Source organism: Mauremys reevesii, linkage group 15 (genome assembly GCF_016161935.1).
Source record: "Mauremys reevesii isolate NIE-2019 linkage group 15, ASM1616193v1, whole genome shotgun sequence".
In the NCBI taxonomy this organism is placed as follows: Eukaryota; Metazoa; Chordata; order Testudines; family Geoemydidae; genus Mauremys; species Mauremys reevesii.
This window is the reverse complement of record NC_052637.1, coordinates 10982861-11007509: the sequence shown is the minus strand read 5'-3', so window position 1 is coordinate 11007509 and position 24649 is coordinate 10982861. Positions and strand designations below refer to the sequence as shown.

The 24649-nt window shown below is 45.4% G+C and overlaps 1 protein-coding gene across 1 annotated transcript; it reads right to left on the bottom strand.

The window, feature by feature from the left end:
• Nucleotides 1–456: 456 nt before the first annotated feature.
• On the bottom strand, nucleotides 457–6109 carry LOC120383648 (olfactory receptor 6N1-like). Its single transcript, XM_039501817.1, has 2 exons — nucleotides 6081–6109; nucleotides 457–1463 (listed from the first exon to the last, which is right to left on the bottom strand). Exon 2 carries the CDS (start codon nucleotides 1420–1422, stop codon nucleotides 457–459), a length of 966 nt encoding a protein of 321 aa, XP_039357751.1. The 5' UTR covers nucleotides 1423–1463; nucleotides 6081–6109.
• Between the last annotated feature and the right edge of the window lie 18540 nt (nucleotides 6110–24649).

The following is a 24649-nucleotide window of genomic DNA, read 5'->3' as shown; positions in this document are numbered from 1 at the left end:
GAAATGAAATTCAAAAGTTCCCAGGGCTTTTCCTGCCCACCTGGCTAGTGCATCGGAGTTGAGAGTGTTGTCCAGAGCAGTCACAAGGGAGCATTCTGGGATAGCTCCCGGAGGCCAATAATTGCATCCACAATACCTTAAATCAAGATTGTAATTGTGGGTTAAAATGCTACTCCACTTGCCGAGGTGGAGTACAGAAACTGCATTAAAGAGCCCTTTAAATTGAAAAGGCCAGTTTGGTCATGGGAATGGAATCTTTTTCTTTTTTTTTTAATTAACTGGGCTAATTCTGAAATAACAGCCTTGTGTAGAGCAGGCCTAACTCCATGCAGATCATTTCCATTTATTTCACATTAGTGGTAAGATTTTCAATGGGGGATTTCAATTGAATTTCAATGAGGGGCTGATAGCCTGAGGTTTTTACAGCTGCCTGAGTGATTTAAGCAAATTTATTATCTAGGAATCTCTGCATGTTTTTGTGAAAGCCACAAATTTACTTACTGCTTTGCACAAGGCTTCCTTAACCTCTCTGTTTCTCAGGCTGTAGATGAGGGGGTTTACCAGGGGAGTCAGGACTGTGTAGCAAACAGAGAGCACTTTGTTGAGGAAGCTTAATGTGTCGCGTTTCGGTAGCATGTAGACAATCATTAGGGTTCCATAGTAAATCGTCACTACAATGAGGTGAGAGGAGCAGGTGGAAAATGTCTTTTGCCTCCCAGTGGTGGAAGGGATTCTCAGGATGGTGGTGAGGATACACACATAGGATGTCAGTGTTAGTAGGAATGGAGGCAGGGTGAATACACAGGCCAGTACGAAATCTAACAATATGACCAGGTGGGTGTCACTGCAGGAAAGTTTTATCAATGGGATGAGATCACAATAGAAATGGTCAATTTCATTCGGGCCACAGAATATTAAATGAGACATGAATAATACAAATATGGCAGTAGCCAAATAACCATTCAACCATGACCCAGCAGCCAGCTGGAGGCAAAATCTGGTCTTCATAAGAGCTGAATAGTGCAGGGGTTTACATATCGCTAAATACCGATCATAAGACATCGCTGCTAGGAGATAGCATTCTGTAGCCGCCAGAGCACAAAAGAAATAGAGTTGTGTGAAGCAGCCACTGAATGAGATGGTTTTATCCCCAGTCAGGAGATTGGCCAGCATCTGGGGAAGAATGGTTGAGGAGTAGCAGGTCTCCAAGCCGGACAAGTTCCCCAAGAAGAAGTACATGGGGGTGTGAAGGTGCTGATCAGCCACAACTAGTGCAATGATGATGATGTTCCCACTCACGGTTGCGATGTAGATCACTAGAAACATCACAAAGAGTAGAATTTGCAGGTCAGGGAGATCCCCAAATCCCAGGAAGTTGAATTCTGTGACAACTGTTTGATTTCTCCATACTCTGTCTTCCATGGGTTGAGTCAAGGAACAAGAAAACAAACTGTGCAATGGAACTGGAAGAACACAGAGTTAAAAGTTAATCAAATCTTGTGAATATATTCAGAAACTCCCCTCCCTGTCCTGGTTACAGGCTGAAAGTTTAAGACTAAATGTAGACTTCAGAGCTAAGTGCCAGGTGTTTCTGTCCAAGGACAGATCATTGGTATCCATGAAGACCTCATTCTGCCATATCAGAGCAATGACTAATAAAATAGTCAATTTCTCTGGTAGCCGAGTACTGATATGACAGATCAGACCACCTCTCTATCTACTGTCATATCCTATCTAGTAACTTACTGGAGCTTTACAATTATGCTTAAATACAATATTTCACTTCTGGCAAAGACCAGAATCATGCCATGACTTAGAAGTCAAAATTAATAAATATATCAACTAATATTTGCGCTGAGATTTCCAGTGCAGTTTAGTATCCTTAGGCATGATCTTTTGTTAGAACTAATGGAAATTAATCTAACCATATATCCTGGTATATTCAGCATTTCATTGCACTGTAGGAGAAGGAATAATTTTCACCCCCTCACAAGAGATCAGTTTATGCCATAAATTCTGAAGTGGAGTAAATTCTCCCTTAGTTCCTGTCGTTGTGATGGTGACATTGTCATAGACTAACAATGCCTTTTCTGTTGCCTGATGTTGACTATGTAGCAGTAATAAAATACATCTCTTTGGAGGATGGATCTTAGGAAGGGGAAGAACCAGGTTCTTGTGCAACCCTAACTGGGGAATGACCCTCCACACTGCATAATGATTGTGGGAGGAAAATACAGGAACAAGAATGGCACAGAGGAGCGGGGGGAAAAATATGCTGTCCCTGAACTCAGAGTCTAGAAACAATCTGGCCAGGACTGGCCTTACCATGAGATGAACTGAGGTGGCCACCTTAGGTGCCAGACTGTATGTGTGTGGGGGGCGGCGGGGGAGTGGGGTGCCACTAGGACCCAGAGTTTAGAAAATTGTGTCTGCTGCTGGTGCATATGTATTCTCTCTGCCCTAGATGCACAGAGATGGTGGAGAGCTGTGCTGGACGAAGAAGGGCACAAGAGACATAACAGGTAGGCAGGAGAAAAGGTGAAAGGGAATAACAGAAAGCAGCAGGAGCTTCAGGGAGAGAGAGAGGAGGAGGAGCCCCTTATGTACCTCTCTAGCACCCCCAGGAGCCTGGACTGATTAACACCAGCTTCTCAGGAAGCTTCTTGTTTCCTGCTGCTTCCCTGAACCCACTTGAGGAGAACCGGCAGCCAACTGAAGTAGTAGGAGCCAGTTAGGCCCTTGAGACACTGATCTCTTCCCTCACTCAGGACTTGCTACCAGCCTGCTTATTTGTCCCCTTCAACTGAGTGTGGAGAGCCACTCTAGCTGGCACAAACAGCAGTCATGAGTGAAAGAAGAAAACGTCCCTCTGGGGCAGCATTCAGAAACAGAAAGCAAAGGAAGCTTTTCTACCTAAGACACAAATGTTCATGGGGAGCCTTCCGGCCCCAGTGAGGATGTGAGTGGTGAGGAGATGCCTAATCTTCCAGTTAGTCAGAGTGCAGGTGACCTGGCAGCTACTGCAGCATCCATATCTCCATCTCAAAAGGATGTAAATATGAACATTCCTGAAGAAAAGTGTAGATCAGAGAAGAGTGTGGTGGAGGCGCAAGAAACAGCAGCTGCTGAGTTTAGTTCCTTAAGTCTAGATGATCTAGAACTGTGGACCCACTTGAGCAGTAGCCTTAGGGACTTCCTTGTACTGCATGGGCCACAGCAAGTGAAAAACTTCATGTTCCCCAAAGACAATGAAAATAGAGGTTTCCATCCAACACATTACTGGTGTGAAATCTTCAGTGGTGACAAAGTGGAGAGGCTATGTCTTATTTACTCAAAATCCAAGAATGCTGCATACTCTTTTTGTTGCAAACTCTTCCAGTCTAATGTTCCAGCCACATTGGGTTCTATAGGAACAAAGGACTGGAAAAATCTGGCTAAAAATCTGCCATGCCATGAGAAGGCAGCAAATCACCATAGATGGAAAGAGCTTGAGATGAGACTACTGTTAAAGGTCACCATAGATGATCAGCATCAAGAGAAGATTGCATCAGATTCTCTTTACTGGCAAAATGTTCTGAAAAGGCTCATTGCCATTGTGAGAATGCTTGCTACCCAAAACCTAGCACTGTGTGGCACTTCAGATCAGCTGTATGTGCCAAACAATGGAAACTTCCTTCAAATTGTGGAGCTGACTGCTGAGTTTGATGCTGTACTCCAGGAGCATCTAAGAAGAGTCACCACCCAAGAAATGTACACACACCACTACCTTGGAAAAACAGTTCAAAATGAGAACATATAGTTACTGGCAACAAAAGTCAAACAGAAGATTGTGGCAGATCTGAAGTCAGCAAGATATTACTCTGTTATTCTGGACTGCACACCTAACAGCCATACAGAACAAATGACTTGAATGGTGCATTTTGTAACAACAACAGAACCTAGTGAAAATGTCCCTGCAATAGTGACCGTCAGACAGCATTTTCTAGAATTTATTGACATTGATGATACTACAGGAGCTGGTATGACAAATGTGCTTCTTAAAAAGCTGTAAGATACAGGAATCTCGATAGCTGACATGAGAGGACAGGGCTACGATAATGGCGCCAACATGAGAGGAAAGAACAGAGGAGTGCAGACACGGATCCTAGAGTTAAACTCTCGAGCTTATTTTGTCCCATGCAGTTCTCATTTATTGAACTTGGTGGTCAGCGATGCAGCATTAGCTTCTAGTGAGGCTGCTGAATGTTTTAATGTAATTCAGAGCATCTATGTATTTTTTGCTGCATCAGCTCATCGATGGCAAATTTTGAAGTAACATCTGGGAACATCCTCTCTCACACTGAAATCACTGAGTGCCACACGATGGGAAAGTCAAGCGGAGGTGATAAAGCCTATCAAACACCAAATAGGGAAGATAAATGATGCCATAGTTGCCATTATGGAGGGTAGTGCTATGAAAGGAACTGTTCATGGGAGAACAGTGGCAGAGGGAAATGGAATCACCAGAAACATACATAACTTGAAATTTCTGCGTGGCTTAGTGTTGTGGCATGACATACTGTTTGAAATAAATGTTGTAAGTAAGAGACTCCAAGGTGTTGACCTTGATAGATCTGGAGCAATGGAACAACTGGACAAAGCAAAGTCATACCTACAGCCTTACCAGTCTGATGAGGGATTTCAAAACGTTCTGAAGAATGCACAGAAGTTGGCAGAGGAGCTTTACACTGAAGCTATTTTCCCACCCATTCATGAATACAGGAGTCACCGAAGAAGAAGAGTTTTTGATTACAAGGCATGGGATAATCCCATAAGAGATCCCAAACAACAATTCAAAGTTGAATTCTTTAACCAGGTGCTCAATTGTGCAATACAGTCAGTTGAAGAATTTTTCATGCAGCTCAAGGAACACAGCAGTATATTTGGGATGTTGTATGATAGTCCAAAACTCCTCACTATACCTGAAGAAGACCTACACCAGCAATGCAGGGCACTAGAGACAGTGTTGACACATGATGACATGCACGATATTGATGCAAGTGATTTAGGTGATGAACTGAAAGCCCTTTCAAGATACATTTCAGCAGGATCAACTCCAAAAGCTGTTCTGGAATATATGTGCACAGATAAGAGGACTACCCTCTTTCCAAATGCTTTTGTTGCTCTGTGCATACTTCTATCACTTCCTGTAACAGTTACCAGTGGAGAACACAGCTTCTCCAAGCTGAAGCTAATAAAAACACATCTATGCTCCAGAATGACACAGGAAAGGCTGGTCAGCCTTACAACCATCTCAACAGAGCATGAACTGGCCCAGACTGTGGATTATCAGTAGGAAGCAATTCACATCTTTGCAACCAAGAAAGCACGGAAAGCAAAACTTTGATTATTCAAACAGATAAAAATGCCAGTGTTAACTTTCAAATGTCTGAACAGGAAATGTAACTTTTCTTGTCTTCATAGTAAAGTATTACTTAAAATTTTTGAGCAAGGCATTTTAAGTTGTTAGTTCTCCTTTATTGGGGCCGGTAGCAGAGCAGTACCATGAGAGGAGCAGAACAGGAAGAAGGCAGAACTGAGACCTTTCAAAGTTTTGGCCCAAGTGAGGGGGCATGGGAGCGTCATTTGAGCTCCCTGCCTCAGGAGCCAAAATGTTGTGGACTGGCCCTGAATCTGGCATCTGTGATCCGGGCTAGTAAGACTCTAGCACCACTTCCCACCCCATTGGGGCACACACTGAGCCAGATCCCGAGCTGATATAAGTCAAGGTAGCTCCATTTGTGAAAGTGGCACATATCCCCAACTGAGGACTTGTCACAAGACATGGATCTCAAGCTCCATCTCTGTGAAATGGTGCTATGAATGCTGACTGGCACTGCGGTGGGAAGGTGAGGATAAAATTGCTAATATTCACCTGAAGAAGAGCTCTGTCTTGCTCAAAAGCTTCTCTCGTTCACCAACAGAAGCTGGTCCAATAAAGGATATTACCTCACCCACCTTGTCCATCTAATATTCACAAAGCACATTCATGCCTCTTTTTGGTGGTGGTATAGAAATACAGTCAGGAAGATGGTGCTCACCTGTAACCACAGCACAGCCCAAGCTTGAAGTGATGAGCTCTTACTTCTCAGGGCCTGGCCACCAGGACTCGGGATCCTCAGCTGAATCTTGTCTCTCCTCTTTCTGCAGAAACTGGATTTTCTCAATGAAGAGACCCGCAGTTACCTTGAGGAATGAGCAGGTACATTTGATCTACGTTTGGAAAATGAGCTTCCCCTTCGATTTACAAAGTGTAAATGCTCCCTTATATTTGTATTCAGTCTTCACACTTTTTAATACGGTCCCACTTCAACCTTTCTCCCACTTGGTTCATTTTGTGTCTCCAAAGCTTTGTGGCTAACAATGCCCAGCGGGACTTGTACAGTGTGACTTGTATAATTGCAACTTTTTTTAAGTCTAATGATCCTATATGGAAAATATTTTGATGATGAACAAACACCAGCTTATATTTTTGGGAGATGCCTGTCCAAGGTGATGTTATAAAGTACTCCCACCACACTGTTTTTAATATTACATATGTGCTGCCATCTAGTGTATACTTCTGTAAATATCTATTCATGTCTCACTCTTACAACATGCTTCCACCAAGTGGCCATTTGACACTATAACTTGCCCATTATTGTGTTGGCTACTAAATTCTATTGGCAGGTTTCAGAGTAGCAGCCGTGTTAGTCTGTATCCGCAAAAAGAACAGGAGTACTTGTGGCACCTTATTTATTTGAGAAAAAGCAAATTTGCAATTCGAGTACAGCAGTTTCTCCTTGGAGTCTGTTTTTGAAGCTTCAAACAGACTCCAACAAGAAATTAGATGCAATCAACTTAGTTTCAATGTTTGTAATGGCACAGCCATTCTCAGTTTCTATTCAAGCCTATCTCCCCATGTAAGTATTCTCACACTTCTTATCAAACTGTTTGTACTGGGCTATTTTGATTATCACTTCAAAAGTCTTTTTCTCTTACTTAATTGGCCTCTCAGAGTTGGTAAGACAACTGCCACCTTTTCATGCTCTCTGTATGTGTATATATATCTCCTCACTATATGTTCCATTCTATGCATCTGAAGAAGTCGTCTGTATCTCACAAAAGATTATGCTCAAATAAATGTGTTAGTCTCTAAGGTGCCACAAGTACTCCTGTTCTTTTTTAAAATCTATTGGTCTTTAGTCAATATTTCTGCAAATCCCCCTCACCCCCGTTCATTTCTTCTACTCTGTTGCAATCTAGTGGTCATTTCCCAGCATGACTCCCATTTACTCTGCTCGCCTCTAGTAGTGGATTATTCTTGCTATAATCTGCCTCTTTCCAGTTCTTGACTCTTGTCACGTGCTGACCATTATTTAGTACAGACAGTCCTCGACTTTATGACGTTTGAGTTAAGACGAAGGGCACGTATGATGTTTATAAATTTTAATATAAAATCAACTTTACAATGCTGGTTTCAACTTTACAACGATCCCCCCTTCATAAAATTGTATGTATGAAAAAATCAGTTCCGAGTTAGGACTTTTCGACTTAAGACGCGATTTTCAGGAAACAATTGTGTCTTAAGTCCGAGGACTGCCTCTATAATAGCCCATTTCTCACTCCTCAACATCTGCTTCTATCATTACATACGTAGAGGTCCTTTTTCTCTTCAGGGCCCATTCCTCACCACTTATATTCCATTGTACAGCGTCACCTCCCTTTCTACTTCCCTCTGATGGTCATTTGGCAACAAAACTTCTCCTTTCTTGCCCTTCCACTTTGATTGTTATCCATTGGCCATTGGTCAGCACGGCTGCACCTTTTCTATTCCTCTGCCCGCTAGTGACCCTAGAGAGCATAATCACGTGTTTCCTCATTTCTGACCTACTGCTAGGTGTGCACTCTTCCAAATTAGAGCCAGGGAGAACCAAATCGTAGAACAGTTTGAATGAAACATTAATGGCTACAACAGCACATACAACCGTAGAAGCTCTCAAAGGTTTAGCAGGGGTTTCCCATCAGTCCAGTGCATTTCTGTTGCTGTGGCATCTGTTTCCAGTGGAAATACATAGATTGAACCTACCATAACAGAATCTCAGTGGCTTTCCAGGCTGAGATTCTCAGAGGCATCCAAGGGAGATAAAAAGTGAGTAGTCAGGTGGCATTCTGAAGACTCATTGTTTTTGTGAATACAGACTAACACGGCTACCCTTGATAAGGGAGTTAAGTATTCAACTGTCATTTCAAAGGGATTTGGGAACCCAACTCCATTAGGTTCCTTGGAAAATCCTTTCTTCAGTGCTGAAAATCTGTTGTTCTCACTGGTGCCCAGTTCCCCTGCCTCTGGCCAAGCCCTGAAGTGCTCTCAGTGACTGAGCCAGCACTGCCATTTTGGCACCACAGGAGTTCTGCCCATTGGTAGGTGGTAGCCACTTCCTCTCAACATAGGTTGCCTCATTCTCTGAGGAGGGGACCCTGTGAGGAGCAGAGATGTCTATGGCACCTGGGGCTTGCTGGACACGGTGCCCTGAGAGCTAGCTCTCTCGGGATGAGCACTTGTTGCAGTCAGTTTTGGGGACACTCATTGTAACAGGCCCGTTCCTTTGAACTGCTCTGTGCCCTAAATGCCACAGGCCAAGTCCCTCTTCGCTGACCATTTGACAGACCCGACCCCAGGAATGGCCTCAGTTCTACGGATGCCCTGGCAACCCCCAGCTGAGTCTAGACAGTCCCAGTGGCCTTGGCTTGTGAGTCTACCTCTTTGTGTGCCCAACCTCCCTGCCTCCAAGGGCCCGGTGAGCCTGGTCCTGGTGCTTTGCCAGAGCTGGACACAATTAAGCTTAGCCCAGGTAAGAAGTATGAAGCTGCTCCTGGTGAAGTATCCAGAGATCACTGCTGAGGCCTGGTTGTTTGCATCTGGTCTGTGTGAGAACAATGGTGGTAGCTGATTTGCAGGGGGATACGGTGAGGATGGCATTAAGCACAATTTCAGGGGTGGCTGATTTCCCAGGCTTATGTCGGCACCTATGCTGCACCAGGACTTAGTATTTTTATTGTCCAAACATAAATTTTGGTCAAAAATGGCTTTTTTCTGAAAATAAAAATTGGTCAAAAAATGGTCTTCACTCCGTGTCTAAAAAACTCCATGATGGGAACATGGTTATGGCAACTTCCTTCCCTGGCCCTCCACTTAGATGAATAACACTGACCTGAGCTCTGCCTGGATTCTACACTGTGTCTTTAGGGGCATAAGAAATGATCTGTAGCAACCAAAATGTCATCCACTGTGTTTTATTTGTATTAGATTGTCTAAATTTGATTACAAGACTTTATTATCTAACAAACAAGAAACAGGGGTCAAGCACAGTGCCCCAGTGGTCAGTCCTGGGTCTGGTTTTGTTCAACATCTTTATTAATGATCTGGATGATGGGATGAATTGTACCCTCAGCAAGTTCACAGATGACACTAAGATGAAGGGAGAGATAGGTATGCTGGAGGGTAGGGATAGGGTCCAGAATGACCTAGACAAATTGGAGGATTGGGCCAAAAGAAATCTGATGAGGTTCAGCAAGGACAAGTGCAGAGTCTTGCACTTAGGATGGAAGAATCCCATTCACTGTTACAGACTAGGGACCGACTGGCTAAGCAGCAGTTCTGCAGAAAAGGACCTAGGAGTTACAGTATGCCCTTGTTGCTGAGAAGGCTAACCGCATTTTGGGCTGTATAAGTAGGGGCATTACCAGCAGATCGAGGGACGTGATCATTCCCCTCTATTTGACATTGGTGGGGCCTCATCTGGAGTACTATGTCCAGTTTTGGGCCCCACACTACAAGAAGGATGTGGAAAAATTGGAAAGAGTACAGTGGAGGGCAACAAGAATGATTAGGGGGCTGGAGCACATGACTTATGAGGAGAGACTGAGGGAACTGGGATTATTTAGCCTGCAGAAGAGAAGAATGAGGGGGGATTTGATAACTGCTTTCAACTACCTGAAAGGGGGTTCCAAAGAAGATGGAGCTAGACTTTTCTCAGTGGTACCAGATGACAGAACAAGGAGTAATGGTACCTAGTTGCAATGGGGGAGGTCTAGGTTGGATATTAGGAAACATTATTTCTCTAGGAGGGTAGTGAAGTACTGGAATATGTTGCTAGGAAAGTGGTGGAATCTTCTTCCTTAGAGTTTTTTAAGGTCACGCTTGACAAAGCCCTGGCTGGGTTGATTTCGTTGGGGATTGGCCCCGCTTTGAGCAGGGGGTTGGACTAGATGACCTCCTGAGGTCCCTTCCAACCCTGATATTCTATGATTCTGTGGCTCCCTCAGCTTTCCCAAAACACACCAGCTTCAGGGACACGAAACTCTTGTTTTCCCCCTTGCTGGCTTTCACTGTCTCACTAGTTTTTGCAGTCCCCTGCAGTCTTGTTCAGTTTCCTTCTCTTTTCTCATGGTTGGCTGGAGTTGGGTGAGATACAGATACAGCTGCATGTTTAGCAGGGGTATTGTATCAGTCCAGTGCATTTCTGTTTCCAACAGAAATGCACAGATTGAAACTACCAGTGGCTCTCAAGACTGAGATTCTCACAGGTGCCTAATGGAGTTATGCACCCAAATCCCTGTGAAATGGGAGTTGGGCACTTAACTCCATTAAGGCCCTTGGAAAATCCTTCATGCAATGCTGAAGTCCTTCTGTTCTCACCAGTGCCCAGCTCCCTTGCCTCTGGCCAAGCCCTGACATGCTCCCAGTGACTGAGCCAGCACTGCCATTTTGGCATCACAGGAATTCTTCCCGTTGGTAGGTGACACTTCCTCTCACCATAGGTTGCCTCACACCCCGAGGAGAGGGCACTGAGTGCAGTGGAGCTGTCTAAGGCACTTAGGACTGACTAGACACCGTGTACTGAGAACTGCCACTTGTAACAGTTCCCCTTCCTTTAAACTGCTCTGTGCCATTGGCAGGAGCAGAGCAGCTGATGCCCTGCAGGGCCACAGGGCAAGTCCCTCCTTGGTGACTGTTTGACAGACCTGAACCCCAATAATGTCCTCAGTTCTATGTGTGCCCTGGCTAACTCCCAGCTGGTTCTGGACAGTCCCAGTGGCCCTGGCTTGTGAGTCTAACTCTTTGTTTGCCCAACCTCCATGGGCCCAGTGAGCCTGGTGCTGGTGCTTTGCTAGAGCTGGTCACAGCCGGGTGTAGACCAGGTAAGAGTTATGAAGCTGTTCCTGGTGAAGTGTCCAGATGGTATGATGGTATTTTTCTGCTTGGGCCTGGCTATTTGCATCTGGCCTGTGTGAGAGCAGTGAAGGCAATAAGCGCCATTTCAGGGGTGGCAGATTTCCCAAGCTTACGTGCATATTTTTATTGTCCAACCATTAATTTTGATCAAAAATTGTTTTCTTACAGAAATAAAATATTGGTTAAAATTGTCTTCACTCTGCCTGGTGCCCAGTTAAAAACTCCATGATGGGAATGTGGTTATGGCCACTTCCCTCCCTGGTCTTTTCAGTTAGATGGACAACACTGTCCTGAGTTCCAGCTGGGACCTCATGAAAGGGGTGGAGTGGGGGTGTGGTCGGGGGGGGGGGGGCGAGCACCCATGGTAAAGCGGGGAAGTCGGCGCCTATAAACATAGAGAAACAATGAACAGGGGATTTACTTGGATAATTAGTGGTTTTTGTGCCTTACACTATGTCAGCTGTGTGCATTTTCAGACACTGTACAAGTTCATCCTATAGGGTGAACATTTAGCCAAGGCCATGCAGAAAAATACCATCATACTGGGTGCATGTGTGCTGAACATGAGAGAGTGACAAAGCTGTCCGCAACCGCCCTTTCCTATATGTTGTGTTACATGGACACCGCACAGAAATATAAACATTCTGTCTCAGTAACTCCATACATATCATCTCAATATTTTTCGTATTAGCGCTGAGATTTCCAATGGGAGTTTTCAACTTAATATCAGTGGGGGCTGATTGCCTAAATCACCCAGGCAGCTTGAAAACTTCCGGCTAAGACTCAGCTCGTTTTTGTGAAATACGCATATTTACAGACCTCTTTTCTCAAGGCTTCTTTGACTTCTCTGTTTCTCAGGCTGTAGATGAGGGGATTTACCAGAGGAGTCATGACTGTGTAGGAAAGAGAGAGCACTTTGTTCAGGAGGCTTAATGTATTGTGATTTGGAAGCATATAGACAATCATTAGGGTTCCATAGTAAATTGTCACCACAATGAGATGGGAGGAGCAGGTGGAAAAGGCCTTTTGTCTCCCAGCAGTGGAAGGGATACTTAGGATGCTGGCAATGATACACACGTAGGATGTCAGGGTTAGTAGGAATGGAGGCAGGGTGAATACACAGGACAGGATGAAATGGAACAATACTAACCAGTGTGTGTCACTGCAGGAGAGTTCCATGAATGGGATGACATCACAATAGAAATGGTCAATTTCATTTGGGCCACAGAATGTTAACTGTGATAGGAATGAGACAAAGATGGTACCAGCCAAACAACCATTTAACCAGGACCCAGCAGCCAATTGGAGACTAAACCTGGTATTCATAAGAGTTGAATAGTGCAGGGGTTTACATATCACTAAATACCGATCATAAGACATTACTTCTAGGAGATAGCATTCTGTACATACCAGAGAACCAAAAGAAATACATTTGTATGATGCAGCCACTGGCTGAGATGGTTTTGTCCCCAGTAAGAAGATTGGCCAGCATCTGGGGCAGGATGGCTGAGGCGTAGCAGGTCTCCAAGCAGGACAAGTTCCCTAGGAAGAAGTACATGGGGGTGTGAAGGTGCTGATCAGTCACAACTAGTGCAGTGATGAGAATGTTCCCAGTCGCGGTTGCAATGTAGATCACTAGGAACATCAGGAAGAGAAGAATTTTCAGTTCAGGGAGATCCCCGAATCCTAGGAGGATGAATTCCATGCCATCTGTTTGATTTCTCCAGTCTCTGTCTTCCATGGGTTTAGTCTCGGAACAATAAAACAAACTGGGCAATTGAATTGGAAAAACATAGTTAAAAGTTCATGATTTAATTCCATAAATATTCAGAAACTCCCCTTCCTCTCCTGGTTACAGGCTGAAATTTTAAGGCTAAATGTAGATTTCACAGCTAAGTGCCAGGAGTCTCAGCCCGAGCACAGAACATTGGTGTCCAGGTAGATCTCCCTCTGCCATGTCAGAACAATGACTAAAAAAGAAACTATTTCTCTGGTAACCGAGTACTCATATGACAGATCAAACCATTTCTTTATCTAGTGTCATATTCCTTCCAGTGACATACAGGAGATTAACAATGATGCTTAAATGCTGTTTTTCACTTCTGGCAATTGCCAGAATCATGCCATGACTTAGGAGTAAAAATTAATAAATACATCGACTAAAATGTTGGATTGAGATTTCCAACCCAGTCTAGTGTCCTTAGGCACTGATCTCTGGTTACAATTAATGGAAATTAATATAACTATATCTCCTGGCATATTCAGCATTTTAGTGCCTTGTAGGAGAAGGAATAATTTTCACCCCCTCACAAGACATCAGTTTATGCAATAAATTCTGAAGTGGAGTAAATTCTCCCTTAGTTCTTATGGTGGTGATGATGATGTGGGCCAGGGACTGGCAATGCCTTTTCTTTTTCCTGATGTTAACTGTAGCTGTAATAAAATACATCTCTTTGGGGGGTGGATCTTAGGATGGGACAAAACCAGGCTGATGTGCAACCCAAACTGGGGAGTGACCCTCTGCACTACATAATATTTGTGGAATGATAATTCACGTGGGGTGGGGGTGGAAGATGTTGTCCCTGAACTCAGAGTCTAGAAACAATCTGGCATGTTTGATCCGAGCTAGTAAGACTCCTTCACCACTCCCCACCCTATTGGGGGACACTGAGCCTGATCCCCAGCTGATATAATTCAAGGCATCTCCATTTGTGTTGGTGGGTCAGTTCCCCACCTGAGGACCTGTACAGGACATGGATCTCAGCCTCCATCTCTGTGAAATGGTGCTATAAACTCTGACTGGCACTGCTGAGGGAAGGTGAGGCTAAAACTGCTAATATTCACCTGAAGAAGAGCTATGTGTTGCTCAAAAGTTGGTCCAGTAAAAGATATTATCTCACCCATCTTGTCCCTCTAATATTCACAAAACACATTCATGCCTCTGTTTGGCAGTGGTATAGAAATGCAGTCAGGAAGATGGTGCTCACCTGTAACCACAGCACAGCCCAAGCTTGAAGCAATGAACTCTTATTTCTCAGGGTTCGGCCACCAGGATTCAGGATCCTCAGGTGAGGTTCTTGTCTCTCCTCTTTCTGCAGAAACTGGGTTCTCTCAGTGAAGACCCCTGCAGTTACCTGAAGGGATGAGCAGGTGCATTTGATCTACATTTGAGCAATGAGCTTCCCCTTTGATTCACAAAGTGCAAATGCTGCCTCATATTTGTATTCAGTCTTCACGGTTTTTAGTACGGTCACACTTCAACCTTTCTCCCACTTCATTGATTTGTTTGTCACCAAAGCTTTTTAGCTAACAATGCCCACTGGGACATGTATAATGTGACTTGTATAATTGTATCTTTTATTAAGTCTAATGAGTCCATGTGGAATATATTTTAGATCATGAACAAACACCAGCTTCCATTCTTGGGAGATGCCTCTTATAATCTACTTGCCCTACCCGGTTATTAATATTCAATATATGCTGCCACCTCGTGGCCCTTTTTCTAGTATTATTCTTTTGGCTACAAAAATCTATTGGTCACTAGTCAGTATTTCTAACACCCCCTTCAGTTCCTCTCCTCTGCTGCCATCTAGTGTTGATTTCCCAGCATGGCAGCCTGTTTCTTTGCTGTCCTCTAGTGGATTCTTCTTCTTCTCATAGGTGCATCTTTCCAGTGCTTGACTCATGTCACCTGCTGGCCATTATTTAGTATAACAGCCCATTTCTCACTCCACAACATCTGCTACTATCCACAGTTCATTACATATTGCAGATGTCCTTTTCTCTTCGGGACCCATTTCCCACCATTTATACACCGTTATTCAACTTCACCTTCCTTTCCACTTCCCTCAGGTGGTCATTTGGCAACATAACACCTTCTTTCTTGCCCTTCCACTTTGGCTGCTATCCACTGGACAACACCACTACATCTTTCCATTCCTTTGCCCCCTAATGACTCTAGAGAGCTTAATCACCCCTTTCCTCCTTTCTTACCTACTGCTACATGTGCGCTATTCCAAAGTAGAGCCACTGAGAACCAAATCGTAGAACAACCTGATTGCAACATTAGTAGCTGTAGTAGAGAGAGCCTGAGACATAAGGCCTAAGCCCTGAACAGAAGTCAGGCCTGTCTACTATAAAGCAAAGTCAGGCTGTGAGCAGAAAAAGGATGTTACAAAACATCCCTGTTGGCAGGTTCACTCTCTGATATATAAACTTTCCCATTATTGGAAAAACAGAAGCAACCCTAAGCACTTAGGAGTCACGTAAACACATTCCAGAGTCTTGATGGATTTGTTGGGAATTTTGACCAAAGTCTGCTGTACTGGCTACCTGGCCAGAGCCAGAGCAGCACACTGTGAGAACACACAAACACCGCTAAAACATCTATTGACAGTAGCTACAACAGCACCTACAACAACGGCAGTGGCTCAGAAATTTTCAGCAGGGGTTTTCCATCCATCCAGTGTATTCTGTTGATATGGGGTCTCTTTCCAAAGGAAATGTATAGATTGAACATAATAATGGCTGTACCGGGTCAGACCAAAGGTCCATCTAGCCCAGTATCTGTCTACCGACAGTGGCCAATGCCAGGTACCCCAGAGGGAGTGAACCTAACAGGCAATGATCAAGTGATCTCTCTCCTGCCATCCATCTCCATCCTCTGACAAACAGAGGCCAGGGACACCATTCCTTACCCATCCTGGCTAATAGCCATTTATGGACTTAACCACCATGAATTTATCCAGTTCTCTTTTAAACACTTTTATAGTCCTAGCCTTCACAACCTCTCAGGTAAGGAGTTCCACATGTTGACTGTGCGCTGTGTGAAGAAGAACTTCCTTTTATTTGTTTTAAACCTGCTGCCTATTAATTTTATTTGGTGACCCCTAGTTCTTGTATTATGGGAATAAATAAATAACTTTTCCTTATCCACTTTCTCAACATCACTCATGATTTTATATACCTCTATCATATCCCCCCTTAGTCTCCTCTTTTCCAAGCTGAAGAGTCCTAGCCTCTTTAATCTCTCTTCATATGGGACCCTCTCCAAACCCCTAATCATTTTAGTTGCCCTTTTCTGAACCTTTTCTAGTGCCAGTATATCTTTTTTGAGGTGATAAGATCACATCTGTACACAGTATTCGAGATGTGGGCATGTCATAGGTTTATTCCCCACTTTGAACTTTAGCGTTCACAAGATGGGGACCTGCATGGACTTCTCTAAACTAAAATCCTAGTTTAGATCTGGTTCTTGCTGCCACCAGTCATTTTTTAAGTGTCTGACACACTCCCTGTTCCCCCAAAACTTTCCCTAGGGAACACAGATTCAAACCTGAATCTCAACACAAAGGGAAACAAACCATTTCCCTTCTCCCCTCTCCTAGTGCTTAGGAGAGATACCTGATTCAAATTCCTTGAATCAACCAAAGAGGGATTCACTTTTCCCCCTCCCCTTCCCCTGAAAATCCAAACAAGGGAAGAAATCTATCAAGTTCTAAAAAGAAAAGATTTTATTAAAGAAAGAAAAAAAAGTGCACTCTTTCTGTAATACCAGGATGGAACAATACACAGAGTCTAACCTATAAACCTGGAGAGATTTCCCCCTCCCCCTTTCTTTCTCAGTAAAAGCAAAGTAACAGCAACAGAAATAAAGATATTCTTCCAGCAAACACACAATTGCAAATATAGAAAGCAACTCAAAAGACTAATCTGCCTTTTTAACTAATACTCACTATACTGGATAGTAGGAAATACTCCAGGAGAACTTGGAGACATGTCTGGCTTCTCTTAGATTCAAAGAGAGCACACAAAGCAAACAAGGAACACAGACAAAGCCTTCCCTCCACAGAGATTTGAAATTATCCTGTCCCTTGATTGGTCCTCTGGTCAGGTGTTCCTCAGGTTACTGAGCTTGTTAACCCCTTACAGGAAAACTTCACCCTCATGAACTTTATGACAGGGCGCACCATGGATTTATATAAGGGCAATAATATATTCTCAGTCTTATTCTCTATCCCCTTTTCAATGATTCCTAACATCCTGTTTGCTTTTTTGACCGCCTCTGCACACTGTGTGGACATCTTCAGAGAACTTTCACGATGACTCCAAGTTCTTTTTCCTGACTTGTTGTAGCTAAATTAGCCCCCATCATATTGTACGTATAGTTGGGGTTATTTTTTCCAACGTGCATTACTTTACATTTATCCACATTAAATTTCATTTGCCATTTTGTTGCCCAATCACTTAGTTTTGCGAGATCTTTTTGAAGTTCTTCACAGTCTGCTTTGGTCTTAACTATCTTGAGTAATTTAGTATCATCTGCAAACTTTGCCACCTCACTGTTTACCCTGTTCTCCAGATCATTTATAAATAAATTGAATAGGATTGGTCCTAGGACTGACCCTTGAGGAACACCACTAGTTACCCCTCTCCATTCTGAGAATTTACCATTAATTCCTACCCTTTGTTCCCTGTCTTTTAACCAGTTCTCAAACCATGAGAGGACGTTCCCTTTTATCCCATGACAGCTTAATTTACATAAGAGCCTTTGGTGAGGGACCTTGTCAAAGGCTTTCTGGAAATCTAAGTAAACTATGTCCACTGGATCCCCCTTGTCCACATGTTTGTTGACCCCTTCAAAGAACTCTAATAGATTAGTAAGACACGATTTCCCTTTACAGAAACCATGTTGACTATTGCTCAACAGTTTATGTTTTTCTATGTGTCTGACAATTTTATTCTTAACTATTGTTTCGACTAATTTGCCTGGTACTGACATTAGACTTACCAGTCTGTAATTGCGGGGATCACCTCTAGAGCCCTTTTTAAATATTGGTGTTACATTAGCTAACTTCCAGTCCTTGGGTACCAAAGCCGATTTAAAGGACAGGTTACAAACCTTAGTTAATAGTTCTGCAACTTCATATTTGAGTTCTTTCAGAACTCTTGGGCAAATGCCATCTGGTCCCGGTGACTTGTTAATGTTGAGTTTATCAATTAATTCCAAAACCTCCTCTAGGGACACTTCAATCTGTGACAGTTCCTCAGATTTGTCACCTACAAAAGCCAGCTCAAGTTTGGGAATCTTCCTAACATCGTCAGCCGTGAAGACTGAAACAAAGAATCCATTTAGTTTCTCCGCAGTGACTTAATCGTCTTTGTCATAAACAGATAGTTAAGGGTTAATGCCTCTTTTACCTGTAAAGGGATAAGAAGTTCACCTAGCCTAGCTGACACCTGACCAGAGAAACCAATGGGGGAACAAGATGTTTCAAAAGGAAGGAGGGAAGTTTTCCTTTGTTTAGTCAGTTTCAGTTTCAGCGGGAGTGAAAAAGATCAAGGAACCAGCCTCTTATCAGAGTAGTAAGTTTTAAAAAGGGATAAATAGGTTTATGTTTATTTTCTTTGTAATTTGTCTTGGTGCCATTAAGGGAATTATCAAATTTGGGTATTCTTGTGTGTATTAAGATGTTTGCCAAGGGGAACATCCTCTGTGTTTTGAATCTGTTGTCTGTGAGAGTAGCTGGTATGCTAATCTATCCCAGAGGGTTTTCTTTTACCTTTCTTTTCTTTAATTTTTCTTTTGCAGTCTATGACAATTATCCCATCCCTATGCTGCAGCCGGTCCGTTTCAAAACCGCGCCAAGGAGGCATCTCTACACGCTTGTGCTCCACACCCTTAACTTTCTCACCCTCCTGTCCCACCCCGACACCAAGTGGCAGGACCTCCTGCAACCTCTGGAGGGTGAGGAGCCCTGGTGGGCCAGCCTGTACTCCACCTTGGTCCCGAGGCCCGCCGGGGATATCAGTTGGCGGCTCCTCCATGGGGCCATGAGCACGGGCGTGTACTTGGCACAGTTTACCCCTGTCCCGAACACCTGCCCCTTCTGCGGCGTGAGGGAGACCCTGGCGCACGTTTACTTAGAGTGAGCCAGGTTGCAGCCCCTATACCGGCTCCTCACCCATATCCTCACCTCCTTCTCCATGCACTCTCTATCCGTGGCCCCACAAAGTCGCGGGACCTCCTGGTCAACCTCCTCCTCGCCCTGGCTAAAATGGCCATCTACGCGACCAGGGAGAGGCGGTTGGCCAATGGAGACTCCTGCGACTGGGGGGCTTGTTTCCGATCCTTAGTCCGTTCACGTCTCCGGGCGGAGTTCCTCTGGGCTGCATCCGCTGGCTCCCTTGACGCCTTCGAGGAGCAGTGGGGGCTGTCCAGGGTTTTCTGCTCGGTGTCCCCGTCAGGCTCCCTTCTTATGACCCTTTGACCGCACTCCTGTCCCTGTTCTTTTATTGGTTGTCCCCCGCAATTAGTGGGTTTCTGAGGTCCTGTAGATCCTCCCCTTGGGCTGGGGGGTGGGGATCCGTTAGCATGGGACAGGCTTCCTCCCGCCCAGTTTCCCGGAAACCCAGTAGATACCGGGAGCACTCTGTCTGCTTAGGCTGCCCTGCTGACTGGCTGGAGCGTTCCCCCTTCTCTGGCTGCCTTGTTGGCTGGATCTCCTTCTCCCTCCCTTCCTGAGCTGCTGCTACTGCTGGCTGGAGTGCTCCTTCCCTGGACTGCTGCTGCTGCCACTGCTGCTGAGCGAGGGGTGGGAGGGCCTTCTGGCCAGCCCCCACTCCCCCTCTCTGGAGGGAGAAGCCAGGACCCCACCTCCACCACCACTACAGCTACCACCGGTGGGGGGTCCATCCTGCTTGGCCACCCGGGCTGCTGGAGGAAGAGCTGCTGCTGCTGGAGCTGTGTTTGGCCTGATGAGCTGCTGGAGCCTGGAGGAGGAAGAAGAGGACTGAGAAGACCACCGGCTGCTGGGGGAGCGCACAGGACTCTGGAGACCTCTGTGGAGGGGGCCATCAAAGACTGAGTAACTCTTTAACTGTGCTCTAGTGGTGGGGGTTTAGACTGTGTTTGTGGGGGCACAGGGGGTGTGGCGTGGAGCCTGCCCCCTGGTCCATCTGTGCCCCCCTCCAACCCCCACCACCACCGCTGCCCCCTCCACCACCTCCGCAGGCCGCTTACCATCTGCCTCGGTTCCTGCCTCTGGGACTCAGCTGCTCGCCTGGCCTGCCACGCCCTATTGCCACCGTTTGGGCCTCCAGCAGCAGCCAGCCAAACACTGACTTTGCACAAATGCTCGTGGGAGCTTCTGCCCGCCCAATTTCCCAGAAACCCAATAGATGCACCCATCTAGAGGAAGCCATTATGTTGGATTATATAGGCAAGCTTCTCTTATCTGCTAAGCACACCATCATCCTTACAGAGGAACCTGGCTGGGCAGCACAGCCAACAGGGGTGATGTAAGGCCTGGAGGCGGGGGACTTGCACCTTGGTCTATAGGGCTACCAGACAACCAACATCCCCGCATTGCTACTTGTAATTTGGTTAGTCCCTGCAGCACACAATCTGCAGTGGTTGAATGCCATGGGAGGTTCCACCTGATCTGACTGACAGTGGTTTTAATAATCCCTGATTGGCTCCTTAACCCTATCTAAATTCATGGGGTGCAGCAGGAAGTATTTAGGGTCTGGCTGAAGAAGGGTTGTCTCAGTGGTGGTTGTGGGCTGATAGAGGAGCTACTGGCTGGTTAGGCAGAGTGAAATGGAAGAGATAAATGAAACTGAAACCTGGCTAGACCATGAGGATAGGGATAGCACTGAGGAAGACTGGATGCAAGCAAGGAGAAAGAAAAGGGTAGATTCTCTGCACCCAGAAGAAGGACCAGCAAATAGGAAGGCAGGAAAAGGAAATGGGGGGGCAGAAATTACCTACTAGTAAAATCCCTAGATAAGGACACAAAGATAGGGGATATCAACCCCCTGAGAATGGCAGAGTGGATCAAAACCGTGCTGGAGATAGAGCAAGAGGTAAGATACTGTGCCATTACCTGGGGTACAATCAGGACAGAGAGACAGCTGTGTCCCCTCAATTTTCCAACCTGGGGTGTCTCTTACACTGTTTTGCTGTAAGAAAAACCACTTTGTTTGCCCAACCTCCAGCCTCCAAGGGCCTGGTGATCCTGGTTCTATGGCTTTGCCAGAGCTGGTCACAGCTGGGCTTAGCCCAGATAAGAGCTATGAATCAGTTCCAGATGAAGAGTCCAGAAGTCACTGCTGGGGCCTGGTCACTTGCATCCAGCCTGTGTGAGTGTCATGAAGGTGGTTGGTTTGCAGAGGGCTATGACGGCAATAAGCACAATTTCTGGGGTAGCAGATTTCTCAGAATTACGTCCCCATCTCTGCTGCACCAGGAGTTAATATTTTTATTGTCTGAACATTAATTTTGATCAGAAATGGCTTTTTTATGGATATAAAAACGTAGTTAAAATTGTCTCCACTCTGCCTGTTGCCCAGTTGACTGTAGTTATGGCCTCTGAGCTCCCTGGTCCTTCCACTTAGATGGACAACACTGACCTGAGCTAGATTCTCCATTGTGTCCTTAGGGGCATAAGAAACGATCTGCAGCAAAAAGCATCATGATGTCACCCATTGTGTTTTGTTTGTATTAGACTGTCTAAATTTGATTACAAAACTTAAGTATCTAGCATAGAGAAACAATGAACAGAGGATATACACAGGAATTTACTTTGATTGTTAGTGGATTTTCTGCCTTACCCAAAGTTGGCTCTGTGCTGTTTCAGATGCTGTACATGCTCCTCACATAGGGTGAATGTTAAGACAAGACCCTGGAGAAAAATATCATTATACTGCGTGTATCAGTGCTGAACATGAGACAGTGATAGAGCTGTATACAACCGCGCTTTCCTATACGTTGTGTAACTTGGAGGCAGCACGGGACTACAAAGACTGTCTCAGTAAGGGTACGTCCACAGTACAAAATTAATTTGAACTGATTTTATTTGAATATTTGGAAGCAATTTTATACATTCGGAGTTGTGTGTCTCCACTAAGGCATGTGAATTCGGCGGTGTGTGAGGCTAGCATCGAATGTCGGAGCGGTGCACTGTGGTAGCTATGCCACAGTTCCCACAGTCTCTGCCGCCCACTGGAATTGTGGGTTAAGCTCCCAGTGCATGATGGGGCAAAAACATTCTCGCGGGTGTTTCTGGGTGTGTGCCGTCACTCGCTCCTCCCTCCGTGAAAGCTGTTGCAGATGCCATACTACCAGCAGATGGTGCAGCTTGGTGCACTGCCTGTATCCTGGTACTATGAATCCACCTTGCATGTCCTCTCGTCTTTCTATCTACTCTTTCATTTAACCATTTCCCACCTTTTTTCAGCTACCGTGAACAGAGCCGCACAGCTTCTGCCGCTTTTTCCATGTTGTCTGTCCTGGGCTCCCGTGGAACCTACAGAAGGCAACAAGTCCCTGCTGTTTTTCAGCCATCGTGAACAGAGCCGCACAGCTTCCGCCGCAAACTCTGCTCATGTTTCCACCGCTAACTCTGCTCTCCTGCTCTTGCAGCTCTAATGAGCTTCCTGACTCCATGAAAGCTACAGAAGACAAACATTTACCACCTTTTATCAGCCATCTTGAACCAAACAGCTCGTTTCGCGCCCTTTTTCCAGAATTACCTGTGCAAGAGCCATAGTGCAGCAAGCCTGGAGCCCACTCAGATCTCCGCTGCAGTTTTGACCATTGTAAATACCTCGCGCATTATCCAGCACTATGTGCAGTGCCTGCAAAACTGGGCAAGGTGATGACAATACAATTACTCTACTGATGAGGACATGGACACAGATGTTCCTAGAAGCACGGCATGTGGCGATTGGGAGACCATGGTGGCATTGGGCCTGCTTCATGCTGTGGAACACCAATTCTGGGCCCGGGAAACAAGCACAGACTGGTGGGACCGCATAGTGTTGCAGGTCTGGGATGATTCCCAGTGGCTGCGAAACTTTCGTATGCCTAGGGCCACTTTCATGGAACTATGTGACTTGCAGTCCCCTGCCCTGAAGTGCAAAGACACCAAAATGAGAGCAGACCTCACAGTGGAGAAGCGAGTGGCCATAGCACTGTGGAAGCTTGCAATGCCCAACAGCTACTGGTCAGTCGGGAATCAGTTTGGAGTGGGCATCTACTGTAGGGGCTGCTGTGCTGCAAGTAGCCAACGCAATCATTGACCAGCTGCTATCAAGGGTAGTGTCTCTGGGAAATGTGCAGACCATTGTGGATGGCTTTAATGTGCTGGGGTTCCATAACTGTGGTGGGGTGAGAGACGGAATGCATATCCCTATCCTGGACCCGGCACACCGGGGCGGCCAGTACATAAACCGCAAGGGGTACTTTTCCATGGTGCTGCAAGCACTGGTGGATGACAAGGGACATTTCACTGACATCAACGTGGGATGGCTGGGAAAGGTGCATGATGCTCGCATCTTCAGCAACTCTGGTCTGTTTGAACAGCTGCAGGAAAGGACCAGAAAATAACTGTTGGAGATGTTGAAATGCCTATAATTATCCTTGGGGACCCAGCCTACCCCTTAACGCCTTGGCTCATGAAGCCGTACGCAGGCACCCTGGACAGTAGTCAGGAGCAGTTCAACTATAGGCTGAGCAAGTGCAGAATGGTGGTAGAATGCGCTTTTGGACGTTTGAAACCGCGCTGGTGCAGTGTACTGACTCAGTTAGATCTCAGCACAACCAACATTCCAATTGTAATTGCTGCTTGTTCTGTGCTCCTCAATATCTGTGAGAGTAAAGGGGAGACGTTTATGGTAGGGTGAGAGGTTGAGGCAACTCGCCTGGTGGCCAATTTCGCATAGCCAGACACCGGGGCGATTAGAAGAGTGCAGCAGGGCATGCTGCACATCAGAGAAGCTTTGAAAACCAGTTTCATGACTGGCCAGGGTACGGTGTGACAGTTGTGTTTCTTTCTCTTGAAGTTACCACCCCCTATATATATATATATATATATATATATATATATATATATATATATATATATATATATATATATATATATGAAAGGAAATAAAGTCTAAATTGTTTAAAAACTGTTCTTTATTATTTGCTGCACAACACATTGAGAGAAATCAGAAGGCAGACTGTGGGAGGGGAGGTGCTGGGTTAGGGTGCTGGAGGAAGAGGGAAGGATAAGTCCAGAAACCAAATCAAAAGTTTGCATATGCCAGTTTTGTGCTGCTTGGGCGATCCTCTGGGGTTGAGTGTGTGGGTCCCCGTAGCCTCCCCCCTCGTGTTCTTGGGCATCTGGGTGAGGAGGCTATGGAACTTGGGGAGGAGGGAGGGTGGTTATACAGGGGCTGCAGTAGCAGTCTCTGGTCTTGCTGCCTTTCCCGCATTAGATCCACCATACAGCGGAGCATGTCAGTTTGCTCCCTCATGAACTTGACCGTAGCATCCTGCCTGCTCTCATCGCGCGCGTCCCTCTTCTGTTCATGTTTCTGTAATGCTTTACGTGACTCCGCAGT